The following is a 27,919-nucleotide window of genomic DNA, read 5'->3' on the forward strand; positions in this document are numbered from 1 at the left end:
TTGTAGCTTTGATATATTTTTTATTGTTCATTAACCACTTGTGTTTGTTTTGAACTCACTGCAGTACGACTACAGGTACACAAAAACGTCACAGACTCTCTAAAATGGTACGGATACAACGAGCGCTTGAGTGATTTACAGATCTATTTGAACCGTTACCTTTTTTATGAAATTTGAAAGCTGTTCTTAATACAAACTCTGTAAAGTTGATCAAATATGAAGCATATAAAAATAAAACACTGGCCCTGAGATACTGCTGGCGTGGCACTGGGGTGCCGAGACTGCTTTGAGCTAGCAGCCACAAAGGCTTCATGTTTTTGGGGCTCGCTGGTCTGCCAGATCGGACAACGTCTGGACAGTCTGGGCCAACCGACTCAGGCCTTCGTCCTCCATGATGAGTTGAGGTGAACACAAAGAATCCTGGAAGGGGACGGAAAGAGCAGGAAGTAGATCCAAGTAAGAAACATACACTTCTACACATTCACCAGTAAGCAGTCACTCATTAATATCAAAGTAACAGTATGTCCAGCTTTATAACTTTGATAATGCTGCATATTTCTAAGTGTGGTTTGATCAGATTTGAAAAACTTTGCTAATGAGACAAAACCAAGGAGTCCTGTCACTTAATGAGAGGATGCAGCTACATCACAGTGCAAATGTTCCCCTGAATACCAGAGCATGACTTTTACTGACGTATTCATTCTTTACTGAAGATGATGCATTTGACTGTGTGTACTTACCTGTGTGAGCACGAGCTGCCTCAGGACTAATGCAGGTGTTTAAATGGGTTTGAAATACAGATGCTGCTGTCACTGTATTATAGAAACTCTGAAAGGTTTTTGTTCTTCTAACAGAAAAAACTGAACCGAGAGGTTTCAGACTCATTAGCAGTTTTGATATTAGTTTGATGGTTTGTCACAACTCGCACATGACGGGTCGACAATGAAGACAGATGAGACAGTTTCAGGAGGCGAGGTGGACGCATGTAAGCTTCACAAAATGAGACACTGAAGCTGCAGGAAGACAACAGCAGCAAAGCAAACACAGCAGAGAAGCACCAAAAAGTTCTTTTGAAATCATTTAATTACAACAGACAAAGAGTCAAAAATCATCCTCGTTAGTAAAAGGTGTAGAAATATACAATACAAATGCATTTGGACTAACATTAAAGAATATGTCTGCATCATTGTGGATTTTATCAGTTAGTGTTCGTCCAGTTTGACCTACAAAAATATACATCTGAGCTGAAACAACAGCAGAGTGCTCATAAAACTGTCAGATATAAGAAGCAGTTATTTTGGTTTTACAATGGACAAAAATCTAAATCAGTATAAAACAGCGTCCTCACACCAGAGCCAATCAATCCCACTGCACTCACACTGAGGGGGCGGAGCAGAGCCAACATCGCCATCGTGAACGGAGCTCAGCTTCTACAACTATCACTTGCACCTACTTCATATATCATGTCTAAACTGAAATAAACACTTGTGTCCTTGATTTTGCTCGGTCATTGGTCTGTAACCACTACAAAAATAGAAATTTAAACACCATAAAACAATAAATACAATAAAATTTCCTTCAGAAGAACCTGTTGAAACAGGAACTCCAGAAAGTGAGAATTGTTAAATAAGCTTTAAACAGAAAGTAAGGAAACGCTGTTTGTTGCAACGAGGCGTCTGTTCTCACACAGCGCGTCCTTCACCATGAAAACCTGCCACAGCTTCTCTGTCAGCACCAAGCAGCCTATTCTGACACTCTTACGCTGACCATGTGGTGCTGACAGTCAGGTGCTGACTGGAGCCTGAACAGGTCAAAGTGTGGAGGTGACATAACGGGACTCTTACCTGATAAGGTAAGAAAGCACCTTTGGTGGGAGATGCGCCAAAGGTGCTCTGTTCAGAGTTTGGGGACGGTGAGGTTGGAATAGCCTAGCCACAGTGCTGACCTCAGTCCCATCAAACACTCCTAGGATCAGCCTGTTTGTCCCAGACTAACCAACACAATCACACCAGTTGACTTGTGACGCATGCTGGTCAGAGGCCGTCCAACAGCAGCGTGTGAGCTGCATGAACCCAGGCTGCTGTACCTGCGTACGGTTCTTCCACAGGCCGATGAGTCGTGTTTCAATCCAACAAGCAGAATAAGCTGTTTGGCATCAGCAGAGAAGGTCTGGCAAGTTTGTCCTGTTATTTCCTCACAAATGTGGCACATTTAAGGGGAAACAGCGGCTCCTGCCAAGCAGCACAGTTACAGCACAGAAGTAAGTGCTCACACACAAATGTGCACACTTACTGTTTGTTTAGACGTTTGTTACACAACTAAATTTACAATAGCTTCTGATTCAGGTACCGAGTGCTTCACATTAAATAATAATGATGAATGCAGTGTGTTACATGTAAATGAGCCCATAATCTATTTACATAGAGAATTACAGGTGGACCCATGTAAGTCTGGGATAACCAAAGTTCATATGAAACAATAGACACGTGTAACAGGAAGGCGCTGCTCGCCGCTCTGAGCCGTGCTGCTCTCTCATCTCGTCAGATTAAAGGCTCCAGGCAGCTACTGTCGCTTCATATTTGGTGCCATTTATATAAACTGATCCAATCAGCTGGCCCACAACATACAGCTGATAGACTGAAGCAGCCTTTAGGTAAAGTGGCCCTGAAGCCAAAAGCCAGACTGCAGCGTCTAGTTTTAGTCCCACAACAACAACAGTGATGGAAATGAATCGTTTGTAAAAAGAGCCATCGTCTTTAAATCAATGGTTTTTACATGAATAATGTCCCATTTTAGTCAGCGGGCTGATTCAGTTGCTGTTACGTCTAACAGCAGTGCCAAACTCATCATGAATAAACAACAAACTGTGTCTCAGCAGAGTGACATCACAGGAAGTTTACACCACGCTGACGGGCTAAACCGGCTCCTCAGAGTTCCTTAAAGTGGAAGACGAGAAGGTCTGAGGTGAGATCAACACCAGGCTGTGGTGATGTGCACACTCACTCACTTAGCAAGGACACTGCTGTAAAGCCAAACAGAAAGTTATAGAAATAATAAAGTCAGCACATAAAGAAAGCCCAGAGTTACACAGAGGGACTTTTAATCAGGGCTCATCACATGAAAGGAAGCACAGCAACTTTTTTAAGGAAGTTGAAGTGACGACGTGTATGAAGCTAAAAGGAAACTGTTTTCATTTCCTATTTCTCCCAGTGAAATCCTATCGCTTACACTCAGAGTTTCAGATGTTTGAATATTTGCTCAAACACTGAATGTAGCCTGAATCTCCCAAATGTCTCGTCCTGCGGGTTAAACAGCTGCAGTAACGAGTGTGTCATGTTGGTTGCACACACTGGCCCTGAGTAGAAACAGCAAAGTTTCCACGCTGAGCCAATCACATCTGTGAATCTCCAAAGGAAACTTTGTAACAGGGTTATTTTACCTGGATACATCTAATTGACCTGCTAGAGTGACTTAAAGTGCGCACACTAATCTCACAAAGTTTTAAAACTACTAAGATGTTGGACTTGTTTCACCGAGACAACCAAACATAGAACAAAATAAATAAAGCAATAATTTAATGACCTGTTTACATTTATACAGACAGGTTAGAGTCAGGGTTAACCGTGATTGGTCAAACAGACCATTGACAGTAATGGAGCTGACACAGAGAGTGTCCTGGAGGGGTTTGAACCTCAGGTCTGAGGCAGTAACGGCGCCCCCTGCTGAAGCGCAGGCATGTTTCACTCGCTCACATCAGGAAACATTATCCTTTATTTTGTGTATTCTTGTATTAAATAATGAGGTGCAGATGCTCTCTATGAGCTCCTCACGAGGTCAGCAAAAGCAGAGATCCCTTAGATGGGTGTGTCAGGCATAGAGGCCCCGCCCACCTGTCAGGTACAGCTAATCAGACAGACTGGCTAAGAGCGAGGATTATCTGGAGGGGAGAGGGCTGCAGCAAGGGCCAGCGTAGGAAACATCAGGAACTGTGAATCATGCAAAGCATCGAGCCCAACAACACAAACACACACAGTGAGACTTGGTCACAGCGTCTCTCTGTGAACATCCTCCTGCATGTCTAATGAGACACTTGGTTAACCTGAGATTTCAAATACACAGAACAGCTGGGCTCTGTTTCCCTCAGACTTCCACCAGTATAACCAGTGTCATCAGGACAGATAGCAGTTACCTTTCACTTGTCACTAATGGAGCGACCCAGGTTTAAATGAACTTCCAGGAGATGGTTGGTGATGGTGCAGGCAGCTGTGACACAGACAATCATCACGGAGCGCTTCTGTTCAGTCACCAGTACAAAGCAGCACACTTACAGGTCTTACAACACGAGCACCGTTTGCTTTCTATGCTAACAGCCTGTTGCTATGGCGAACGTACTCCGTGTCACATGTCGTTGCTTTAAGGGAGCAGGTAGCAGTAGAGGACGTAGAGCAGCGCCATGACTGCACAGTAGAAGAGCAAGAAGTCTGCGGACAGCAGCGAGGTGGAGGACGACGAAGCCTCAGGCGAGGAGTGGAGGCGGGGCCGGTCCTTCTCCTCCCCCTCCACGGCCAGCAGGGCTGTCACACAGCGCAGCACATTGGGCAGCTTACACAGAAGCACATCAGAGCACACACACACTTCAGTCTGGACAGGAGAGGACACACACGCACGCAAACGCACAGAAAGACAATATGAGTAGTTATATTGTTAAAGCTAGGACATCAGAGACGACAGGACAAAGGGCAGAACAGCAAAAAGCAGATTTAGACTTGATTCAAAGCACTGTCATCACAGCAGACTACACCAGGACAGCGTCGGGACATGCACACGTTACCTCGGGGACTCCCAGCCGGCGACAGGCGGCGACAAAGTTTTCCACGTTGAGTCGACACTTTGCCAGGCTCAGTTTGGGCTGCGAACCACACACACACACACACACACACACACACACACACACACACACACACACACACACACACACACACACACACACACACACACACACACACACACACACACACACACACACACACACGAGTTATTCTCCATCACAGCAGGAAGCTGCAGCTGTACTTTTACACTCTCTTTGCCGTTTCACATTCAACATCTTCTGGAAGCTTTTAATGTGAAATCTGAGAAGGAAGTAGGAAGAAGCTACAAATTGTTGTGACATGAATCGTTCTGCCTGTATGAGCACTTCGTGTTTCTGATCATAGCGAGCCGACTTTATCTGCACAGACGCGCTGCAGCTCTCACAAACTGCTTGTTTTACAAAGAAAGGTGACGCGACCGACAGGTGAGTGGACAATGACCAGGTGAGTCATACAGACTCTACTGCTAACAGCAGCGTCATATTTCGTTTCAAGGCTTCCAGACTCACCACCGCTGGGGAAGGAATGTGGATGATGGACACAGAGCGTGGGCGGATGTGATTCACCAGCTGGCAGAGGATGGTGCCATTGGCCAGAGCTTCACCCATATCCTCTGGTAGAGTGATCTTCAGCCGGGACTCTAGAGTCTGATTAAGGACACAGAGGGTCATGGTTTAAAGTAGACCCCACTCAGGTGCCATGACACTAACACAATTAGTTCGTCCTATGAGGAGCCTGACTGTGACACCAAGCGTCCAGTTTCCCGTTTAGATCACGAGGAAGTGTTGGTCTGTGGGGCTGACCTTGCGTAGCTGAGTGATGTCCGGTCTTTCCTCTTTAGGCAAGCGCAGCGTCGTGCGAGACTCGCTTCTGCCAGACTCCCCAAGAGAAAAGATGGCCCCTGAAAGCAGACAGGTAAATAAAGGTGTAAAGGTGTGTGGATTGTGGAGTGACGCTGTGGCGTGTTCTTTGGGTACCTGTGGGTTTGACGCTGCTGTGAGAGGACGTCCGAAACAGGAAGCTGCTGGGTTTCTGGGCCTGACCAGGAGGAGGGGACGTCTTGGGGGAGGACGGGAAATCTGATGCAAACGTCAACAATGCAAAGTGTTAAAGACGCACTCTCACTCACATCACAGCACAAAATGACACACACATACAAACTGAATCGAACATATTTCATAATTACAACACGGCTCCTCTTCATCAAAGCGTGACTGCAACCACTCGTATGTGGAAGACTTGATTGCTTCACTGAAATGTGCGCTTCTGAGGAACTACACTTTGATGTGTTACAGCACATGTTGCACAGTGGGATTTAATTGTGAAACATTCCACCCACACACACTCTCTCTCCTTTGTTACCTGTCTTGCTGCTCGATCGCTGCAGAGAGACTGAAGGAGCGCCTGTGCTCATTTGGTCAGCGCTCTGAGGGAGAAACAAGTGTGATTTAAAACAGCAGACACACAAACCCGTTTACCTCAGTGAACTGAAGACAAGGACAGTACTCACTGCACATCTGTGTCGCAGGCCAGATGTGCCATTCTCTGCTTTGCTGCTTTCTGGTGATGTACCACTAGAGAGAGACACACGCCACTATCAGCAGCAGAACCTCAGCCCTTTGTTACCACTTTAACATAGATTTTTGAACAGGCGTTTGTCTCTATGGCAGGCCTCACGTGTGTTTATCTGCACGCCATCCTTACCATGAACTACTTCCCATCTGCTGTGCAGTGGCCACATGACTTCCTGTTTTGGTGGAGAACTTCAGCGAACTACAAAATAACAGGTTAAGACAGGCAACAGCGTATAATTAGATGAGAGCACAGTTACAGCGTTGACTCGAGGGACACGTAAGGTAAGCAGAAACGCCGAGTCATCTTCAAAATAAAAGAAATGTGCAGACGCTAAAAGCAGAATATCTCCGTCAGTATCAACCTTGCTTTCTCCTTTTGCTGCTGCTGAAGCCGTTCTCTCTCCTGCCAGATAAACAAGGTACCAGGTCTCCTTCGCTCCTCTAGGGAGGGGCTGGAGGGGGACAGAGGAGACGAGGAGGCTGAAGATGAAGAGCCCAGCTCGATGTGGAGGCTAGATCTGGGAGTGACAGACACAAAATGGATACAATCAGAGTTTTTTATCCGATTGTTTCCAAGCTCGTGAGCCGACTTCCAGGACTTCTTATTACTTATCACTGGCAGCTTGTCTGTTAGAGACGCTGCTGACATACAAACTAAACTAGGACTCTCTGAGAAGAAGCTTCCAACATTTAAACCCTGATTCCTCTTCAACAACACAAACTTTCATATCCAAATGTTTCCCATTACTGATGTTTACGTACGATTTACATTCACAGACGTTTGAACCTTTTACTTTATCCAAAGGAAGTCGGGCAAATACGGAGGGCTAAACGTGCACAACTAAACAAAAGAAAAACACATACGCTGTTCCAAATATCGTTTTAATCAGAGAATGGCATCAAGTCGGTTCAACATGTGAGATACTGATCTGGTCGTCTAAGGAGCTGCTCTGCTATTAATTAAACTAACAGGAGCAACAATGAGACAAAGTCCAAAATAAATAAAATGGTTTTATAGGTGAAAGCCGCTGAGTTTGGTCAGTGTTCCTGCTGACTGGCTGACACCTGGATCATACAGAGGCTGCACAGGTAGTCCGACTCCTCCAGGACGGCACATCAATACGTGCCACTGACACAAGGTTTGCTGCCTCCCAGCACAGTCTCAGAAGCATGAAGGACACAGCTAACTCTAGCTTGACATTGCCAGAGAAGGTGCTTAACCCAACAGCATTACCAGGATCTGCTCCTTTGTGCCATGAGCTACAAAATGACCTTCAGCAAGCCACGAGCGTGACCGTCTCTGACCAACAATCAGACTTGGGCCCTGTGCTCACTGCCTGCCCTGGGGCCTGACAGGTCCAGGAGCGGTGCTCCGTCCTTTCCACAGATGAGAGCAGGTTCACCCTGAGCACAAGTGACAGGTATGAAAGGGTCTGATACCTCCAGACCCGGACTTTCATCAAGCATCTCAAACTTGGGATGGACTGGTCCTGTGGTGATTGACTGGAATTGGACATACCACCACAGACAGACCCTTCAACCACAACTCAAAAGCTTTGCAGAGGTCTTTGGACTGAACTTCCCAAACATCATGCTGATCCAGTGAAATCTGTAGGAAAAGTCCAAGATCAGAAACAGCAAAACCCCGTCAATGTCAAATATTTGATTTTAAAAAGTCACACATGGCACTATGGCTCCAGTTTTCCTCACCCACCAGCATAAAATACAAAGAGCTTTATCACAACGGCAGCGCAAGCAAAGGTCCACGACAATCGTCACACCGAGTCAAACATTCCCTCAGATCGTCAGAAAGGAGAGAGGCTGTTCTTGTTAACAGCTGGTGTAACCCTGCTCACGTCTCCATCACAGAGCCCACTGCGTGCCTGAACTGTGCGCTGCTGGACTCGAGTTGTGTCATTTGCAAGTGAATTTACCCACGTGACCTTGGTGGCTGTGGACGTTCCTTCCTCTACTAACCCACAGTGCACGTGACACTATCCACTCGGCCACAGCGTGGTTACAGAATCAGCACCCTGGCGTCTCCATTGCTGTCTCGGGTGACTTCAACCACGTCACCTTGGACATGACACTTCCACCCTTCACACAGGACGTGGTCTGTGCCACGGACCGACTGCATGCTAATGTCAGGGAGGCATACAGTTTCTCCTCCTTTCAGCTCTATGTGCCTACTGTGAAGATGCAGAGTGTGACCGGTGGTAGGAGGGCTGTTTTGGGGTGACAAGCACCCACTGAGACCCACGGTGAGGACATCAATGGGCTCACCCAGCGTATCACTGAGCGCATAACCTCCTGCACAGACTCTGTTGTCCCTCCATTGTTACCCAGATAACAAGCCGACACTGAAGATGAACTGAAGGGGTCCAGATGTGGACTGACATTAGACTGACACCAGAGCTGAGGACACCAGCATCTACCTACTCAATCGAGTCTACGCCCTGGACCAGCCGGAGAGGAGCGTGAGCGTCATGTTGTTTCAGTTTCCTGGTTCATTCAGCAGCATCAGACAGACCTGCTGGGTGATGATCTGACAGCGATGCAGGTGGATGCCTCGCTCGTCCTGGATTGTTGATTACCTGACAGGAAGACTAGAATATGTGCGTCTTCAACACTGCGTGTCTGACCAGGTGATCAGCAACACAGGGAACCACAGGGGGCCTCTTCACTCGCTACGCCACAGACATCAGCCACTGCACCTCAATACCACTTTCCACCACCGACATCTACCAAAGCTTTAGCTTTTAGCTAACTAAATGCAAACAGTCTTAATATATTTGCCAAGTCTTGTTTTGTTTAGTGTGCTGTGTGCAGAATATAAAGTTATGCATCAGCATTGCTCAATCACACTAAAGGCCTAAAGTTTCTTCTAATAACATGTATCACTCTGGGTTCCAGTGTTATAATACAGTATGAAGTGGATTCATGTTGTGTGAACCTGCAACATATTTAACCTGGAGAACTTTTGTGCTGCACAAAGCAAGTATTGCAGCTACACTTTGGGAGGTGAGATTTGTGCAGATAATCAATATTCCTCTTTTAATTTTGAATTCAGATTTCTGCTTGTGGTGTTACAGAGCAGACCCTGCGCTCTGAGGTTTGAACCTACTGCAGGTGATACAGCCATGCAAAACTCTGACTGTGCTTCACACCACTGACCTGGATGTTGTTGACTCCTGGGATTGCAACGGTGACGATCTGTCCTTCTGATCCTGAAAAATCAATACGCGGTCAACATAATCAACACAAACACAGGACACGACACTGCGTGACAGCTGCAGATCGGCGTGAGGATGACTGGTACCGAAGGAGGCGTGGATGTATTGGTCCTGATGTCGTCCTCTTCCTCTGTCACACTGCTGTCAATGAAGTCAACCTGCTCCGCATTTCCATTCACTGTGAAGAGTACGATGGTGTTCAACACGTCTCACAGCACAAACAATGATTTATGGCCTGTGCCTCTTTCCTCACCTCTGTTGGATTCCTCTTCTTCCTCCGCCAGGTTACTTTGGTCTCTGTTGACCTCAGCCATGCGGAGGGAGCGCTCTGAGAAGTCGTCAGCAGACTGAACACACAGCACATGTCAGTGAAACACTGATCTGTTTATCTAATACTACACAATGCATTTCTATATCCACTATTATAGATATTAATAGAAGAATATATAATGCAGTCACATGTGACAGTGTGTATCCTGTAACGTTACCTCGTTCCCAGACCATCGTTTGCTGCCGCTGTCAACGCTGTTGAAGCCAGAGTCCAGCCCTCCTAACTGACCTGGAAACAGTTCCTGGTCTGACAGACTGCAGGGAAAACACCATAAGCACCCATTAAAATGAAGAAGAGCAAACATTGTGTTAGTCGGGGCAAACTGTGAAAGAGCGCCGCTCTAAAGGGCAGTGACTCATGTTTTTAGGCTCTGGTGCAGTGTTAGAGTGGATTTCCCACAGCAGAGTTACTCCTCTTATCTCTGTCCTTGGTTCAAGTACTACAATGTTACTGGGCGGCTAAATGGAATGCATTGATTTACAATGGTACTATTTTCATTTGAGTGTAGAGGGATACTGAGCGGTGCCCAACCCCCGGGCCACGGACCGGTACGGGGCCGCGAGAGTTGAGGTTTGGATGTGAAATTGACAGTTTTCAGGGTTTTTATCGTTAACTCGGCTTCCCTGGGTCTTTTCTCGTGTTGCAGTTGTGCGTCTTATTTTGAAAGAAATATTTATGCGTTACCATAGCGACCAGAGAACATTGGGGTTGGGGTTTAAAGCGTTAAGAGGCACAGAGGAGGGAGTTACGCTAAATGTTGTTGGCGCATTTCAGGAGGACGCTGCTAATAAAGTTACACAGTGAATCTGCATTTATCATTATATTTACCAAACCCCACAGTTTGTGTCTTGGTCGTATCATTTTATTTTGTTGTCTCGCTGAGGAAATCAACTTCCAAAGTATTTGTTACTCACAGAGGTAAATTTACAGGATTATAATATCCAGACAATCCAAACACGCTGGCGTAGCACCTCCACATAGAAATATGTATCGTCACACGTGTTCTTAGGATCTGACTGTTACAGCAGGAAATTGCACACAGCGTCTTCACTGACTTAACCCAACCAGTTAAAGAAGTCTTGACTATCTCTTAGACCTTTGTCCTTACCAGCTGTTAAATCCAGTGGGTCTCAGGTGTTTCTCCAGCTCTTCTTGGCTCCTCTTACAGGCCTCCATGTTGAGGTACTTGAAGATGTGGTATTTGCCCTTGGAGCAGATCTGCGCTGGTGGCATCTGCAGTGGATTGCTATCCAGTGAGATGCTTTGCAGATGCCTGAGGTGACGGTAGCACAAAGGCAGATGGGAAACTCGGTTGCAGGAGACATCGAGCCTAACGAGGGGCAGCTCGGATATTTCTGTGTGGGGAACAGAGAGGGTAAGAGTCAGTCGCTCCGGGCTTGGAGCTTCGTAAACATTAAACTGACTTCATACAGTTGAAACCTCAACTCCTTCACCACTGGACGTCGATCCAATAAGAATTCACTTCTATATTATATTATCTACATTCCCTCTCTGATTGGCCTGTTCAGCACTCTCTTTTCCTACTGTGGATTTTCAAGTAAGCATGAGTAGCAAAGGGCTCCAAGTTTATTTGTACCTTCAGGCAACGTGGTGAGCCGGTTCCTTCTTAGGTTCAAGTCTCTCAAACACTCCAACTGCCCGAGCTCTGCTGGCAGACGCTGAAGTTCATTACAGCTTACATCCTGAGAAAGAAAAAACTATAATAAACCAAGAGGAAAACTGCAACACAGAAATGTGACTGAGTGATTAAACTGTAAGACTGGACGTCTGACTGTGAATCACAGGAAGGTGAAAGGGATGCTGTGAGGGGTACCACTGTACCCTCCACAGTACAAACAGAACATTTCAAGGAGAAATGATGGTGTGAGTGTGTCGTACCAGCTGTCTGAGTTGTGTGAGGGAGTATATGGAGGCGGGCAGTGAAGACAGCTTGTTGTTACTGATGATGAGCACTCGAAGGAGGGGGAGCTGAAAGACCGAAGGCTGTAAACTGGACAGGAGATTACGACTGTGGAGTCACAGAGAGAGTGATGCAGTTTAGGAGGTGTGACCTGGGACTGCACACAAACACAGTTAGATGCTTTACTACGTTACACAGTGTGTTTGCTGTGAGCTGCACTTTTCCTGCTCCAACTAACAACAACCTGGAGGGTTCGCCTTGTCTCCTAGCAACAGCAAAATGAAAGTGTCCAGGCCCACATTAACAAACACTAAGACACAGAGGCTCGCCTCAGAGGTGAACCTGATTACCGACTGCTGCCTTTGCACTAACCAGCGCCTGGTTCTACCAGCCTACTGTGTGCTCCCTGATTATTATCAACAGTTGGATTAGTGATTGTTTTATATAGACTGGATGAACAGTGTACAGATGGAATGATCACTGTTTGTGTCACTGATACCAAACTATGACTGCTGACTACTCAGTAAGTTTGTTATATGAACAAAAACAGCATTTTTATTGGACTGAACGTGGCCCAACAGTCCACCTAAAATAGTTCAGGACCAAAGCTAAACCTGTTTCCATTTTGCCAGAAATGTTCAAATGTTGCTGCAGAACAGCTGCAGTAACAGTGTTTCTCACTGTTTTTGAAGTAGGACTGGCCTCCATCTGACGTTACGACAGAAGCGCGTTACCTCTGCTCTTCCATTACCACGGCTCTAAGAACTGTTGGAGGTCTACATTTGTCACAACATTACTTACTACAACAGAATACAACGCTACTGCTAAACAATGCAGTGCAGTAATCAGAGTCACGTGTTGCGGTGTGTAGGAGTTACCTGAGGTTGAGGTAGGTGAGAGCCTGCAGGTTGCTGAGGCTGGAGGACAGGGACCGCATCCCATTGTGGTACAGGCTCAGTGTCTCCAGGGAGATGAACTGACACAGCTCCTCTGGCAGCTCACACAGGCGGTTCTTTGACAGATCTGGAAAACATCAAACGGCCCAAACTTCAACAGTTGTAGATACATTGATACAAATGTTAAAATGGACCAAATGTTTATTAAATGTTTTTATGAATGAGATCTTTGTTTTATGCCACATACAGCAGCTTGCACTGTAAAACCTGCAGCATAGACTTAACCACCACCGCCTCCTGCCTTTCACATTACTGTACAACACTGTCAGTCACCATGAAGACAGCGTGGCGCAGCAGTCACGTCTCAGCTCAGATTAGACATTTAAATGAACAAATGCAGTCAAAGGATCAACTTGATACATTTTTTTGTTTTAATTACTTTACAAATTGTTTTTATTTGTTTATATTTTGTATGTGTTGGTAAACTTAAAGGTCAAAGGTCAAGTTTCCTGATAATCTCATGAATGCAATAACCCTGAAAGAAGTCACCTAGCACTTTGCATTTGATACCACGAGTGTATCCACTAATAATCTCAAACAAGGTTAAATCTCAGGTCAGAGGTCAGAGGCTGACATGTTCATGCTTCAACAGGACATCTGTGCTGTAGCTGTGTCTATGTAATCGCACACACCCCTGAAACCCGACACTGTGACCCGAGGTATATCCTGATGTGCACACCCCTGCATTGATTTCAAAATCCTACACTGCATTGTTATCTGGAATTATTGCACCTCTGACCCCTGACTTTGAGGTCAAGGTCACTGAGATTCATCAAACTCCAAGTTTTTTAAGAGATACACCAATGGGATCAGTGTAAAACTCCTACTTTGCTTCGTTCTTGAGTTATTGCATTCATAACCTCGGGTATTCCGGTCACCCACCTTCCTGCCTGGCATAATGACGACGATATCACATCAGCCTTTCATGGCCGAGGGCTAAAAATGTAACTTAACGTTGGGTCAGTGCAGGTCCCAACTATTGTCATTGGGCCGTTCGATACCATCAGATCCTCCTGGACATTTATGGCTAATTTTTAGATGCAAGTTTCCTCATTTATGAGTGAGACGATAACAATCACCAATATAAGGACTCAGAAATGTCAGCAAATTCCCAGAGGGAGGTTGCTGACATCATCTGAAAGGACATGAGGGAACATAAAAAGAAATGGAGGGACAAATATGTCTGACCTCACGAAAGAGTAGAGACTAAGGAGGGAAAAGGTTACTGCATGTAATTTTTTTCTATCATGGGCAGAAACACATAAAAACAAATAGATAATTAACTGGGACACAAACACACGGTACAGTAATTAGCACCAAACACACCAGCACAAGCAGGTCGTAGGTCTACAAATATTTCCTGCTGAAGCCTAAATCAAAGATCTCGGCTGGTGAGAACAGGACACCGTCACTGTGTGGGTGTGGAGTTTTTGTAAAATCTCTTTCAGTTTAGTTAAGAAATAGATTAAATGACTAGTAAGCCTGGTACCAGGTAGTGACAACACCGATGATTAGTTGATTAGTTATTCCCTAACCTTACCCAAGAAAACCTCACCAGCCCAAACTCTGCTGACCTTGTTAGCAGAGTCAGACTGATTTCACATTAGAAAGTGTCCTGCTGTGTTTCAGCCTGGCATTAAGCAGAAACGCTCCACAGCGAGGAGGAGGCCCAGCACGTCACCATGATAAGAACTGAAACCTTTTGTCAAAGCTGACTCAGACCAGCTCTCTTCAAACACTGCTGTTTTCTCTGTCCTCTCTGGGGAATCAGCTCACATTCAGCTGAGCTGAAATGTGATTGGATTTCCTCGTCAGGACACACGGTGCAGCTTCTTACTTCCTTCAGTGTCTACAGTAGAGGTGAAGAGAACAAATCCACGATACTCTATAAAATCTAATATACGATTAAAAAACCTGAATGTTCTTTTTATTTACATTTATTTTATTCTCTTATTATTTAGTCCTCGCTCCCACTCTGGGACTCAAAGCAGTTCAGCTGCACACAACCCAAAAGACAAAATATTAAGAACTGAAAAAAGTAAAACGCGTGTTGAAGAAGCAGAACAGAAACTCAAATATATGACAAAAACTTTGTCCACATAGTGTGTAGGGCTGTAATAATCTATCAATTACTCTATTAGTTAATCGAGTGATTATACAAAAGCAAAAAGACAAAATGAACAATGTTTTAATGTTTAACTACGACATTTGTATTTACGTGCTACATTAAAGTGTCATTATCTAAAGAAAACATTTTCTTGAAAAAAAATCTATAATTTTAAGTACAGTCAAATACAGAGTAAATAAGATAAATATGCAAACTGCACTAAGGCTTAAAAAATGCTCTGTGTTGTTTCTGACATTAATAGGAGGCAACGAGACGTTATGAAGGTGCACATGTTAAAATCCACCCAACACCCTCATGGCCTCAGTTTTACTGGTCCATGTACTTTTTTTATGGGCCTGTGAAAAACTTTACAATTTCATATTTTTAGAAATTACAAAATTTTATATTATTTTACTTTAAAAATGTTATGAAAGCCTTGAAATAAATGTGGTCTAGTACTATCTAGTAATATCAGTCTGCACATGCTCCAGAGAGCTTTTCTTCAAATTCTTTAATTCTCACTCGCTTTCGCAACTTTGTACTTTTGTGTTACTCGATGCTACAAACGCGTTTTCTTTTCCCTGACTCACTTTACCTGTCATTGCTCGATTACTTAGATATAAAAATGCTTTGTTAATATAAATATATATCATGTTTATGGTTATTAAATGACTCCTCCTTGTTGGCTGTATTTCAATCAAAGAAAATTCAGACCAGCTAGATCTGTATGTGTTCACCCAATGAGAAGTAATTACTTTCAAACAACGACTTTCATTGCTAAGCATTGCACATGCTGCTGCACACTCTGGAAAAAGTTCAAATCTAACCAAGCAGGAACAAATGTTGGATCGCTGTTAAGCTAACACATCATCAGAGCTACTTTCTGCGTCTTGAATATCAAGGGTAAGTAATGCATGTGTACAAATATAGACCTGAATATATTCATTTCTGCAGGGGTGGCGAGTAACCCTCTACCTTCATGTCACAGGTCGTTCAGTGTTACCCTGTCTCACAGGATTATCGGCCACTTCAGGATACCTGCTGACCAGGATCGACTCCCGTTAAATTACCACAGTGGGTGTGGAGATGTTTCACCAGGCTTAAGAACAGGGTCAGCGATTATTAGCTCGGAGAAACTGGATCAAAAATATAAACAAGGAAAAGCACACAACAAGAAAAAACAGTATGCAGGTTATAGCAAGCTCTCACTTGCCCTGTGCCACCGTCACACTCTGTGGGTATTTTCCAGTAAAAGTCACAGGCCTAACCAGTTTGAGCCCTGGTCCATATGCAGACACTCTGACAGTGAGCAGAGAGCCATTAACAGCTGCTGTGGATCAATGATTGTGCTGTGGCCAGAGGGCACAGTAAAACACAGGGTAATGAACCCTGTTAGCAGTAAGACGGCAGCTCTGAAGCTCCACGTCTGCTATAAGGGACCTAAATATATATAAACACTGTCAGATTAACCATAACGTCTCACTGTCAATGCCATTAACTACAGACATCATGGTGAAGCTCATTGGAACGTGACATTTCACAGCATTTGTGCATCCATCAGGTTCATTGATGCTTTTTGTTCTCAACCGTATCAGCAATGGATGTGAATAACTGGTCAAATGAGACACGTCTGGAGGAAGGACCAGCACGCTCTGGGCACGCTTCATGTAACTGAAGGAAGGATGAATGGAAGACGTACCGAGACCTTCTGCTACCAGGATGATGAAGATGAAATGAAGACAATGATCCCAAACACACGGCCAAGGAGACTCTGAATTGGTTAAGAAAATAAAGCTGGCGCAGCCAATCGCCTGACTCTAATCTGACATCTGTGGAAAGAGCTAAAGGTCAGAGTTCAAAGTAGGGGCTTATGGAGCAGGTTATGGAGCACTGTTTATGTGGAAGAATGGGCCAAAGTCATGTGACTAGTTTCTCTATACAGGACGTTACCTCATCAATAGGCTTCTGTACAAAGTATTAAATACATTTTTGTTCAATACTTTCCTGTTTCACTGTGTCATTACTAGAGATGGACCGATCCGATATTACGTATCGGTCCGATACTGACCTAAATTACTGGATCGGATATCGGAGAAAAATAAAAAATGTAATCCGATCCATTAAATATCACGAAAGCACCTCACAAAACTTGCAACACGCCGTAACTCACCTCAGAACGTTAGCACGTCGGAGCAGTATGCATCACGTGATAGAGCGGCTGTGGCATGCGGGACCTGTCGGTGGTCTGGATAGCATTTGGAGCTTCGCTAGCAACCCGGCATTTCATCTCCGACAAAGTTATCCCCGAGAGAAGTAAAGCAAGTGTGTAAGTCCATCTCTGAATGTTTGTAAAGCATTCCTGCGTTAAGCTTACCAAGCGATATATGGAGCGACTGCCTCTTCTCGCTGCTACTTCAATCGTGAAACTGCTTAACGATCAGCTGATCGGCTTTTCTGTCGCGAGTCCGTGTCTCTTGTTTGCTTTTGGCCCACTTTGCACCAGAAAGAGGAAACCAGCGGCTGAACAACAGCAGCACGTTTAAGCTTGATCAGCTGTTGTTAGAATTTATTTAATATTACTTTCTACACCAGGATCTTTTTCTACGTAGCTGACGCTGGTAACTGTGCAGGGGCGGATCTAGCAAAGTTTAGCCAGGGGGGCCGATAGGGCATTAACAGGGAAAAGGGGGCACAAAGACATACTTTTCTTTCTTATTCTCATTTAAAATGTCTAGCTTTTAATAAATAATTATCTGACACCCAAAGTTTTAATTTGATGTAAAATGAATAGAAGTCAATTACTGTATATAGTGACTATTAAGTCTAATATATATACCCTAGTAAGCTATAGTACTTTTTCCTTTGGGAAGGTACCATCTGTGCAGTCTGCAATTTTGTTGAAGAAAGATGTTGAATCTATTTAATATTTCTTGAAAAATAATTGATTTCTGTGCATTTTTTTTTCACACTGCATCAAATTAAGGTTGATTACGTCGATTAAGCATCATGAGGTGGAGCGTGAGGGGTGGTTCCCTATTTTTTATTTATTTATTTTTGTTGTTGCTGGGAGTTGGAACCCTATTAGTTAGGTTGCTTAATATTTATGCTAAGTACTCTTTAAAATACCAGAATAGGGAGGATGGTGTAGGTTTAAGTTTATTAGATTGATCAGTATTGCTGAACTATGAAACATTTTTTTTGCATACAGGTATAACAGAATAGCTTTAGTGTAGTTGTTGTTTTAAACTTGAGTATGAACTTATACAAAATGCAGCAAGATATTTAAAAAAAACAAAACAGTTTTGTTGATTAAAAAACACTATATCGGATTCATATCGGTATCGGCAGATATCCAAATTTATGATATCGGTATCGGACATAAAAAAGTGGTATCGTGCCATCTCTAGTCATTACACACAAGTCAACATCTATAGTTTCATTTCTTTGCATGTGTGGATTGCATGGCTATTACTGACATTCGGTCACAATGGCAGCACGTTTACTTTTAAATAGAGTTGCAAGTTTTCCAAAATGTAAAAGTAGGGAAGGTGTATTTACTGGAACAATGAAAGCAGATCATGAGGCTTAAAAGGGGGCTGAAGGTTTTAAACAGATCAGTAGAAAGAGGAGGATTTTCCTGTCAGAGCAAAGCTCTGCATCTAATTACAGGCTCTGCAGGAGGCTTTATCCTGGACACTTACGTCACCTCTCACACATTGATCAGACAGAACTCGGTGGAGGGCTTCCAAACACCTACAGCATGATAACACAGGACACGAGCTCGAGACATCAAACAGGTTTAACCTCATTGTTTAAAAAAGAAAAAAGTCAAATGAAGTCATCGGCCCTCTTATGTTCCACCCTGTATTGCATAACAGCGGGCCTGAGGAGCTGCTCAGCACACGTTTGTTTGTGTTATGAGCTTCATTTGATCACAGCTGACACACTGAAACATTACAGCCTTCAAAGTCTGAATATTTATCCAGGTAAGATGGACAGATGGACATAACCTGGACTTCATCTGCACAAAACGCATCTATGTTTCATGAGAAAGTCACCACTACTACAAAATACAGCAGTGTCTCCCACGAGTACTTGGGCGAGTACTTGGGAGAGTACTTGGGCAAGTACCTGGTCGAGTATTTATGTAAATATAAATATCATTATATAATCCATTGGCTATGCTGTCCACCCCTGCTGTACATTTTTTTACCAGCTTTAGTCGTTTCTAGGATGTGACTGATGCTCTGCATGAAACTGACCAGGTGAAGACCACATTGTGAATGACATATTAAATAGCATTTCATTGTTGTTCACTTTAACTGCGGTGGCTGATATCATATAAACAACATAAGCACATTTTACAAACAAAATAAAATAATATTTCTTTAGTTGAATTTGTGAAACAGACACAAACATTACAGTTTGACATCATAAAAATAGTATTTCTGCACCAATGAGGTGATTCCCAAAAAGCTATTAGCCAAAATGTTGGCACCTTTAGCATGCTGCGCTTAAAACAATTAGAGGGAACTGCATAACTCAAAGACGTGACGGGGCTAAAAATGACATTTAAAATGAAATCTGATCCTTTGTGTGCAGACGCTTCATCACAAACTCTCACTGGAAGATGTGTTGTCAAGAAGCCATCTCTAAGGAAGGGAAATGAGATAAACACTGAGGTGGATCCAATTACACAAACACTGCACTGAAAATCAGTAGCAACACAGTTCAGAGTGATGAATCCAGATTTGAAACTGTCATTGCAGGATCTGTTTAGCAGATCTTATGAAAAACTGGCTCCATTAATGATTGTCCCATATCACGTTTCCTGCACATTCTCCACCTGCCTGTGCTGAGGTGTGTTCACGTTAACAACATGAGCCTGAGTTAGTGGGCAGGCACCACTGCCAGGAGACAACAAAAGAACTGAGAAGACACAAATAAATGAGTCACAAGGAGAGGCTGTAGGCAAACGTGTGCGTCGCTTTTTGTAATAACATGAAACAACTTAGCAACAAGTGCTCGACATATGAGACAACCTTACATTTGTATTCGTGTGTGTCAGAACATCTAATACTGACTGACAGTTATAGACTAAAGTTACTTTACTAGAGTTCGACCAACCACGCGTCTTGGAAATGACCTCATTCGACTACTTTACAGCATTAAATATGCACTGAACACAAGCATTCCTGCTGCTGTGAGCGACATCAAGCTTTATTATACATTCGATTTAGCGCCATGTAGCAACCAGCTACCTCTTCCCCTCACCCTGGCTCTTTTTCATAAGACAGCATCAGACCACAACGTCTGTTCTGATGCTGTTTGTTTCGCAATGTTGCCAGTGACAACACAACTCTGTGTCTGCTGAAAGACAGGATGTGGCTGTGTGGATTCCTGTTACAGTGTTAGTGATAGCAAGCCGATGAGCAGCACTACAGACAGAAGCTAAAGGCGTTCGGTACAGCGTGTGTGAGAGTAGACAGAAACTGCACTATTTCATTAGGTGGGAATCTAAATGTTTCTGTGAGTGATGGAGACGTGCAGCAAGTTACCATTTAAATCATAGCGAGATGTTTGGATATGACCCGATCTTAACCAGCAGCGTGTTCCAGCAGCGTGTTTCCTACCAGCAGTATAACTAGCAGCTCTGTCTGACTCATGTGAAACAGACTGAGAATGTTGCCTCATTATTTGAAGCCCTTATTATTTTATTCATTATCTTTTATCCTGTCACACCTCCCGTCTTCGTTCTGTTAAAGCCATACAGACTGCAGGTTTTGCTTTAGCTCCATATGCAAAGCTCAGTGTGTCCATGCAAAAGGCAGAACATGCTGCTCAGCACACTGACAAACAAATAATACGACACAATGCATGATGGGCATGAAAAACTAAATCTAACTAAATAAATGTCCCATGGTGGTTGGAGGTAAAAACATATAAATAACATTGTTTAAAGACTTCTTTTTAGTTTTAGTTTGTTTTCCACTGAGTTATCAGCTTTGTCACTGGTTAGCTAACAGAAACTATTGTAAGTCTAACTGCTACCAACCAACCAAACCCAGTGACGTAAAGGTTTGTACTGGCACCAAACGTGTTCTAGAAACTCTGAGCACTTATGTCTTAAATGCAGTTGCACAGTTTGAGGACAGGGAGGCTCCATAACTGACCTAAACTACAGTTCGTATAAATCTGTTAAACTACTTTCCTTTCATTTAAACTCGCCTGAACCTACCTCTTGATTAAAGACACCAACAACCTACAGCCACATTATTAAGAAGCACATATTTCATCTATCAAATTGTAAAAACTTTGACGTTTGCTACAATAATAACAATAAATGGGTATATGTGCACATACAGTATTTACTTCAACCCCTCGAGGCCCCGTCTTCTACCCACTTGCACAGTGAATCTGCTGTTACGTAAGAGAGGGACGGCCTCAGCTTTCATTATAGAGGAGGCGGTCCTCTCCACACAATTCGATTATTTACACACCAATAGTAGTAGATTGTGTTTCAGGGAAAAACACAGGACTATGTGACCTGGGTTTATGGATCATGTGGTCTCTAGCTCATGTGTGTTGTCATGGCCCCGTAACACAGAACGTGTTATTTTTTCTCCTATACCGGACTATTTAAGATCAGATAACTCTCTTTATTGTCATTGCACAGTCATACATAGTACAATGAGATTGGAAAACTGTCCTACGTCGGCACTACATATAACACAACACGATATGAGACATCACATCACAACGCAACACAAACAACACAACACAGTATATTAACTTAGTAATAAAAAAAAAGAAGAATAAGTGCATGTGTATTGCAAACTGTTATTATTGCACATTAATTATAATTGCACCTTGTTATAAATATAAATATTATTATTGTTTTAAACATTGTTCCCCCCCCCAAAAAGTCCAGGGAGGTAGCCAGTCAGGTCAGCTATTTGCACTGATCAGGGCTATTGCCCTGTTGTAAAAGCTGTCCTTTTTGGGAATTGAAGATGGTAGATTACTTCATATTTTTTTTAATGAAACAGGTTAACTTTAAACTTTTAACTGGAAAAATGGAAACTTATTGTTGGAATTTACATCCAGTTTGTAGTGGTTAGCAGGCTACGACTTCCTGAATAATGGTAAATGGTAAATGGCCTGTATTTATATAGCGCTTTACTAGTCCCTAAGGACCCCAAAGCGCTTTACATATCCAGTCATTCACACATTCACACACTGGTGATGGCAAGCTACATTGTAGCCACAGCCACCCTGGGGCGCACTGACAGAGGCGAGGCTGCCGGACACTGGCGCCACCGGGCCCTCTGACCACCACCAGTAGGCAACGGGTGAAGTGTCTTGCCCAAGGACACAACGACCGAGACTGTCCAAGCCGGGGCTCGAACCGGCAACCTTCCGATTACAAGGCGAACTCCCAACTCTTGAGCCACGATCGCCCGGACCTGTTGGAATTTAATGCATTTAAAACAATGTGGTTAAACAACAACAAACAGCTTTAACAAGGAAAGAAAACATATCAGCAGGAGGAAACTCTACACTCACATACCGTGAAACTTATTCAAGTTCCAAATACAACGTTCAGTTCAGCTCTATTTAAACTAGCACCAAATCACAACAACAGTCACCTCAAGTCACTTACTAGTGTAAGAAAAGGACCCCACAAGAACACAGAAAACTCCAATAATCAGACGACCCCCTATGAGCAAGCACTTTGGTGACAGTGGGAAGGAAGAATTCCCCTTAAACAGGAAGAAACCTTTGGAAGAACCAGGCTCAGGGAGGGGCGGGGCTTAGAAAGATGGGACAAACCATAAACTATTGTCAGTCCTTACAAACAGATCAAAATAACAGTAACATGTCTCACAACTTCCTACACACTGAAGACCAACAGCTATGGGAACATTGGAGTTCTGACTACACACAGACACACACAGGCCACAGACCCAAACTAGTTATCGTCCTTAAAGCTGAAGACAGACTCTGGATCAGAGAGAAAAAACAGCAGCAACCTTTAAAGCAAACAGCTGTTTGTTACTAAAAGCACTACCATGAAAAGATGTCATACTGAAAACTCACTCTGAACTAAAGTGAAAGACTCTGATTAACAGAGCCATCCATGAAGACCACCAGGCTGCCCTGTTCACCAACAAAAAAGAAAACCCTTTTCCTCACAATGAGATGTCCCATCCAGTCTTCTCAGTTCATGAGACGCTCCTTCAGTATTCCCGTGGATATGTTTGAGGAAACTGCTGGTTGGTTCATTGACTCACTGTGATGTTTTTAGTCTCTTACACTGACATGACAGCTGGATGGAAACATGGTGCCTGGCTAACAGAACCTGCTCGGTAATCGGAAAGGGAAAGCAGGGAGGCTCACAGAAGAAAAAGCAGAACTAAAGACTGAGTGAACATGCCGCCCACATCCGCAGAGTAAAGGAAATAAGACCTCTCTCTCACAGAGCAGATGCCAGCTACTGACAACAAGGCTCGAAGCCATACAGAATCCATACTGAAGCCACACAGCAGGTAAAATAAGTATTGAACACATCACCAATTTTCGTAGTACATATATTTGTAGTAGCACGAATTGCTCAGGTGTGATTTTGGCCTAATATCATTGACTTCTTTAGTTGGTCAGCAGTACATCAATAAGGTCTCCATCACCCTTTCTCTGCCCCTTGCTGACAGTGTGATGGCTGGAGATTAATAATAACTGATAATTGAATGTAGTGGTGTATAAACATATAGTGAGTGAGAAAGGTGACTGAAAGAGAAACACCCAGTGCATCAATGGAGTCCCCCAGCAGCCTACACCTATTGCAGCAAAACTAAGGGAGGATTCAGGGTCACCTGGTCCAGCCCTAACTATATGCTTTAGCAAAAAGGAAGGTTTGAAGTCTAATCTTAAAAGTAGAGATAGTGTCTGTCTCCCGAATCCAAACTGGAAGCTGGTTCCACAGAAGAGGGGCCTGAAAACTGAAGGCTCTGCCTCCCATTCTACTTTTAAATACTCTAGGAACAACAAGTAGGCCTGCAGAGCGAGAGCGAAGTGCTCTAATAGGGTGATATGGTACTACAAGGTCATTAAGATAAGATGGGGCCTGATTATTTAAGACCTTGTATGTGCGGAGCAGGATTTTGAATTCTGGATTTAACAGGAAGCCAAAACAGGAGAAATCTGCTCTCTTTCTAGTCCCTGTCAGGACTCTTGCTGCAGCTGCATTATACATGTAAGCATGTATAATGTAAACAGAATTGGTCCTAGCACTGAACCCTGTGGAACTCCATAATTAACCTCAGTGTGTGAAGAGGACTCTCCATTTACATGAACAAATTGGAGTCTATTAGATAGATATGATACAAACCACTGTAGCGCAGTACCTGTAATACCTACAGCATGTTCTAATCGCTCTAATAGGATATTATGGTCGACAGTATCGAACGCTGCACTGAGGTCTAGCAGGACAAGCACAGAGATGAGTCCACTGTCAGAGGCCATAAGAAGATCATTTGTAACCTTCACTAAAGCTGTTGGTGGCTATGAATTGTCCGTCAATTGAACGGGTGGTGGTGTGGACATGAGGCAGCCAGTCATCACAGAATGCATTTCAAACAGGATCACCAGGAGCAATGGTGAAGGAACGTGTCCCAAAAAGTACGTTCTAACATACTTTTGTTTATGTATCACCAAATATGCAATACATGAGATTTTTTTAAAGCAAGAATGTTGTTGCGGTCGATTTGCCAAGATAAGATAATTACTCCAACATTATCTGAGATGTCAGGTCTAGAATCAGCTCTGATGTTGATGTGTGAGCCTCACAAACAGAAGCTGTCAATAACCAGAAGGGACAGGACCGAGGAGGATTTATTAGAATAAATAACAGTATGGGACAGAGGTGGTAATACCAGTACTCTATCGTATTGTTTTTGCCTTATACGCTTCATTTCCAAATATGAAGACATGATGGGTGTCTCTAGACTTTGGCACATAACTGTATCTATATGAAAAATGTAAAACATAAACAAATGCACACACACACACACACACACACACACACCAAGTGAGCAGCTGGGGTTCTCAGTGCCGGCTGTCCAAATCCCCTCGTGCTCTCAGCATAGCTGTACGACCAGCAGGACCCCAGCAGCCTTTATTAGGAATTTGGAGACGTGGCGAACGACACTACAGGACAACTTCAATTCTTCAACAATTTTCTTCTTAAAATGCTTAAGAAAAAGTTACCTAAGTTTCTCAGCAGTCCATTTAATCTGCTTGCTGCATTGAAGCATACTTGGGGATTAGCCGAAACCTAACCTCACAGCACTATAGCTCCAGAACAGCTTGGTGAATCAGCACTAACTGAGTACGTCCCTTACAATCACAGAATCAGTGGGTGCAGTTTTCTGCTGATATAACGTCTGTGTCAGGAGGCACAACTACCAGGTACTTCTGTGAAACTCAAAGCATCTCATTAGGCAAGACACTCAAATACAGGCTAGATGCTACAAAACTGACTGTTTCCTGCTAAACAACAACTGAGTCACTGTGAGCCAGTGTGAATGACAGATGTCAGCAGCTGCCTTGTTAATGAGGACAACTGAAACGCTGATTTCAAGATTCTGCCACATGCCTCGCAAATGTATTAAACTTTAAATAAAAAATGCTTTATTAAGCAACTAACACATTTGTTAAAGGGCTGTGTGTCACCGCTTCTCCAATCAAGCCACAAATGCGTAGTATATGAAAGTCTGTGCACCACTGCATCTGAAAATTTAATTCTCTGCTAAGACTTCAGTCTCCAAATGTTCAATTCATACACTTAACCTTATAGTGTGAAGAGTATGTAAACAGAATTATCATTAACAGTCTCAGCGGCATTCACTTTGATGATATAGTGATGAAAGCCTGAAATACTTCCTCATCCTTTATTATCAAAAAGCACTGACTGAGTGACACACAGGAAAAATGATGTGTCAAGTAGGCATTTAAGCGAGGCCTTGGGACATAAACACCCAATCAGAATCCAAGCATCGTAGCCTCTTTCATATCACAGTCACCACTCAGTGAGAGAAAGCAGAGCTTAAGCTGATGGATAAACTCAAACACCCAGATAAATGATAAAGATTAGGACAGCGATACTGTAACTAATAGATGTCCAGGTATATTTTGCAGCTTATTTTAGCTTTTATTTTTTAGCCTCCCACCCTGTCACAGCACATGCCTGACCTCCCTGAGCCTGGTTCTGCCAGAGGTTTCTTCCTGTTAAAAGGGAGTTTTCCTTCCCACTGTTGCCAACAATCAGGAGGAATGTGGTTGTTTGGGTTTATCTGTATTAGCGTTAAGTCTTTACCTAAAGTGCCGAGGTGACTGTTGTGATTTGGGCCTATATACACTGAACCGAATCCGCCCAAAAAATGTTACAAAAGATTTTTACTGTTGGGGATTACTGGATCCCACCTCTTATTTTGAAAGATCAGATGCTGCTAACCAGCTAGCCCTGTTTCAAGTCCAGTTTCTCTGCTGCAAGCTGATCAAGTCACTGTTGCAGAGGATGTCGTTCAGATGCCTCTCCTTCAGGCCACGAGGGACCATTTCACAACAGAGTAGTGGCTTTAAATGCTGTGCTTGACTCTTTCATCCAACACAGGTTCTTGAACAGGTTCACACTTCTTCCACTACTGATCTTTAATGTAAAACCACGACATCCCAACATTAATGCTGTACACAGCTATCCCCCACAGTCATGAGTGCCCCACTCATGCCCGTAAAGCAAAGAGCCAGATGGTTACAATATGCAAAGCAGCAGCAGCAGCACTGCGATCAGACTAATTTCACCCGCTTGGATGAGGTAATCCTCTTTCACCATCGCTAGGCTAATCCACACCTACTTCACTGTTTTTACTACTTTTACTCTGTTACCAACAGCACTCTGCTTTGCTAATGATAACTAGCATGAATCACCGGTAAACACAAAGTCTAAACCCCGTTGAGGGTTTCACATGATAAGTTGAGGAAGAGGAACCCGTCTGGCGTTTTTTCCTTTTCTCGTTGGAAGTTAGCTTCCTGAGAATAGCAGCTTTCTTAAAAGCGATACTTATGACTGTGCTCAACTAGAAACGGAACTACAACCTCATATGTTTGAAGCTCTTAAGCAGAAACGTATTTGGGAGTTATATTGGCCGCTAACGGCGCCGCTCAGGCCGGTGGGAGACGGGCCAGCTGTACGAGGCTGAATCCCTGTTAGAGATACTTGACGTTCATACGGTTAGTCACGTTAACCTGCCGAAGCAAGAAGTCGCTATGAAACATATAAAACAAGTCAGTTAAAACGTAGAGAGGCTGGCCATGTAGCTAGGACAGGATCGGGGAAACTTTGAAAACAGTGTTGTGCAACGCGGCGGGGAGGGGAAGGATGAGTGTTCGCCCTGAGCAGAAAGAAGCAGGTGGCGATACAACAAAAGGCGTCTCTCATAATTAAAGCTAGCATGATGGCAGGCTTTTTCAACTTACTTAGAAAAGTGAAAAACAAGCTAACCTGCGTGTGTTATGTCGGACAGGTCATAGTTCTTGGCGCTCCGAGGAAACTCCTTCAGTTTACGGTTTGACAAGTTGAGAGCCCCGCTCGTGGCAGCCTCCTCGAGCGCTTTTTCCACGCTACGACTGGCCGCTACTGTGGCAGGCAGCTGGGCTCCATCCCCAGCAGCCATCAAACGTACAGGTCTACCTCCTCTTACACTTTGTTTGAAGCGTCCACTCCACGTTCATACCCTGTAGGTCCGTGTAAAATCCAGAGTGGGCGTTCTTCGTGGACACTTTCAAAGCAGGGAATTATTTCTTTTTTTAACGCAGGCTTCGCTCAACAACGGAAGCTCTCGATTCCGTTACTGAACCAGGGGCTGTCAATC

General features: G+C 43.7%; 1 protein-coding gene across 2 annotated transcripts; it reads right to left on the reverse strand.

Annotated features, from left to right (window-relative positions):
• On the reverse strand, positions 1-27,919 carry lrch4 (leucine-rich repeats and calponin homology (CH) domain containing 4). Of its 2 annotated transcripts, none has more exons than XM_085255237.1 (18): positions 27,550-27,919; positions 12,806-12,950; positions 11,906-12,035; positions 11,604-11,709; positions 11,115-11,361; positions 10,164-10,260; positions 9,929-10,022; positions 9,762-9,853; positions 9,617-9,669; positions 6,805-6,960; positions 6,573-6,641; positions 6,379-6,442; positions 6,231-6,294; positions 5,846-5,947; positions 5,672-5,769; positions 5,378-5,515; positions 4,832-4,909; positions 1-420 (listed from the first exon to the last, which is right to left on the reverse strand). In XM_085255237.1, the coding sequence occupies exons 1-18, from the start codon at positions 27,719-27,721 to the stop codon at positions 310-312; spliced, it is 2,016 nt and encodes a 671-aa protein (XP_085111363.1). In that variant the 5' UTR covers positions 27,722-27,919; the 3' UTR covers positions 1-309. The 2 variants fall into 2 exon arrangements, with proteins under 2 accessions (XP_085111363.1, XP_085111355.1); XM_085255229.1 differs by having other exon boundaries at positions 1-4,641.

The sequence above is a fragment of the Mchenga conophoros genome, linkage group LG3 (genome assembly GCF_057382185.1).
Source record: "Mchenga conophoros isolate Kocher_MC1m ecotype Shallow Benthic linkage group LG3, M_conophoros_male_GT1.1, whole genome shotgun sequence".
NCBI classification, from domain to species: Eukaryota; Metazoa; Chordata; class Actinopteri; order Cichliformes; family Cichlidae; genus Mchenga; species Mchenga conophoros.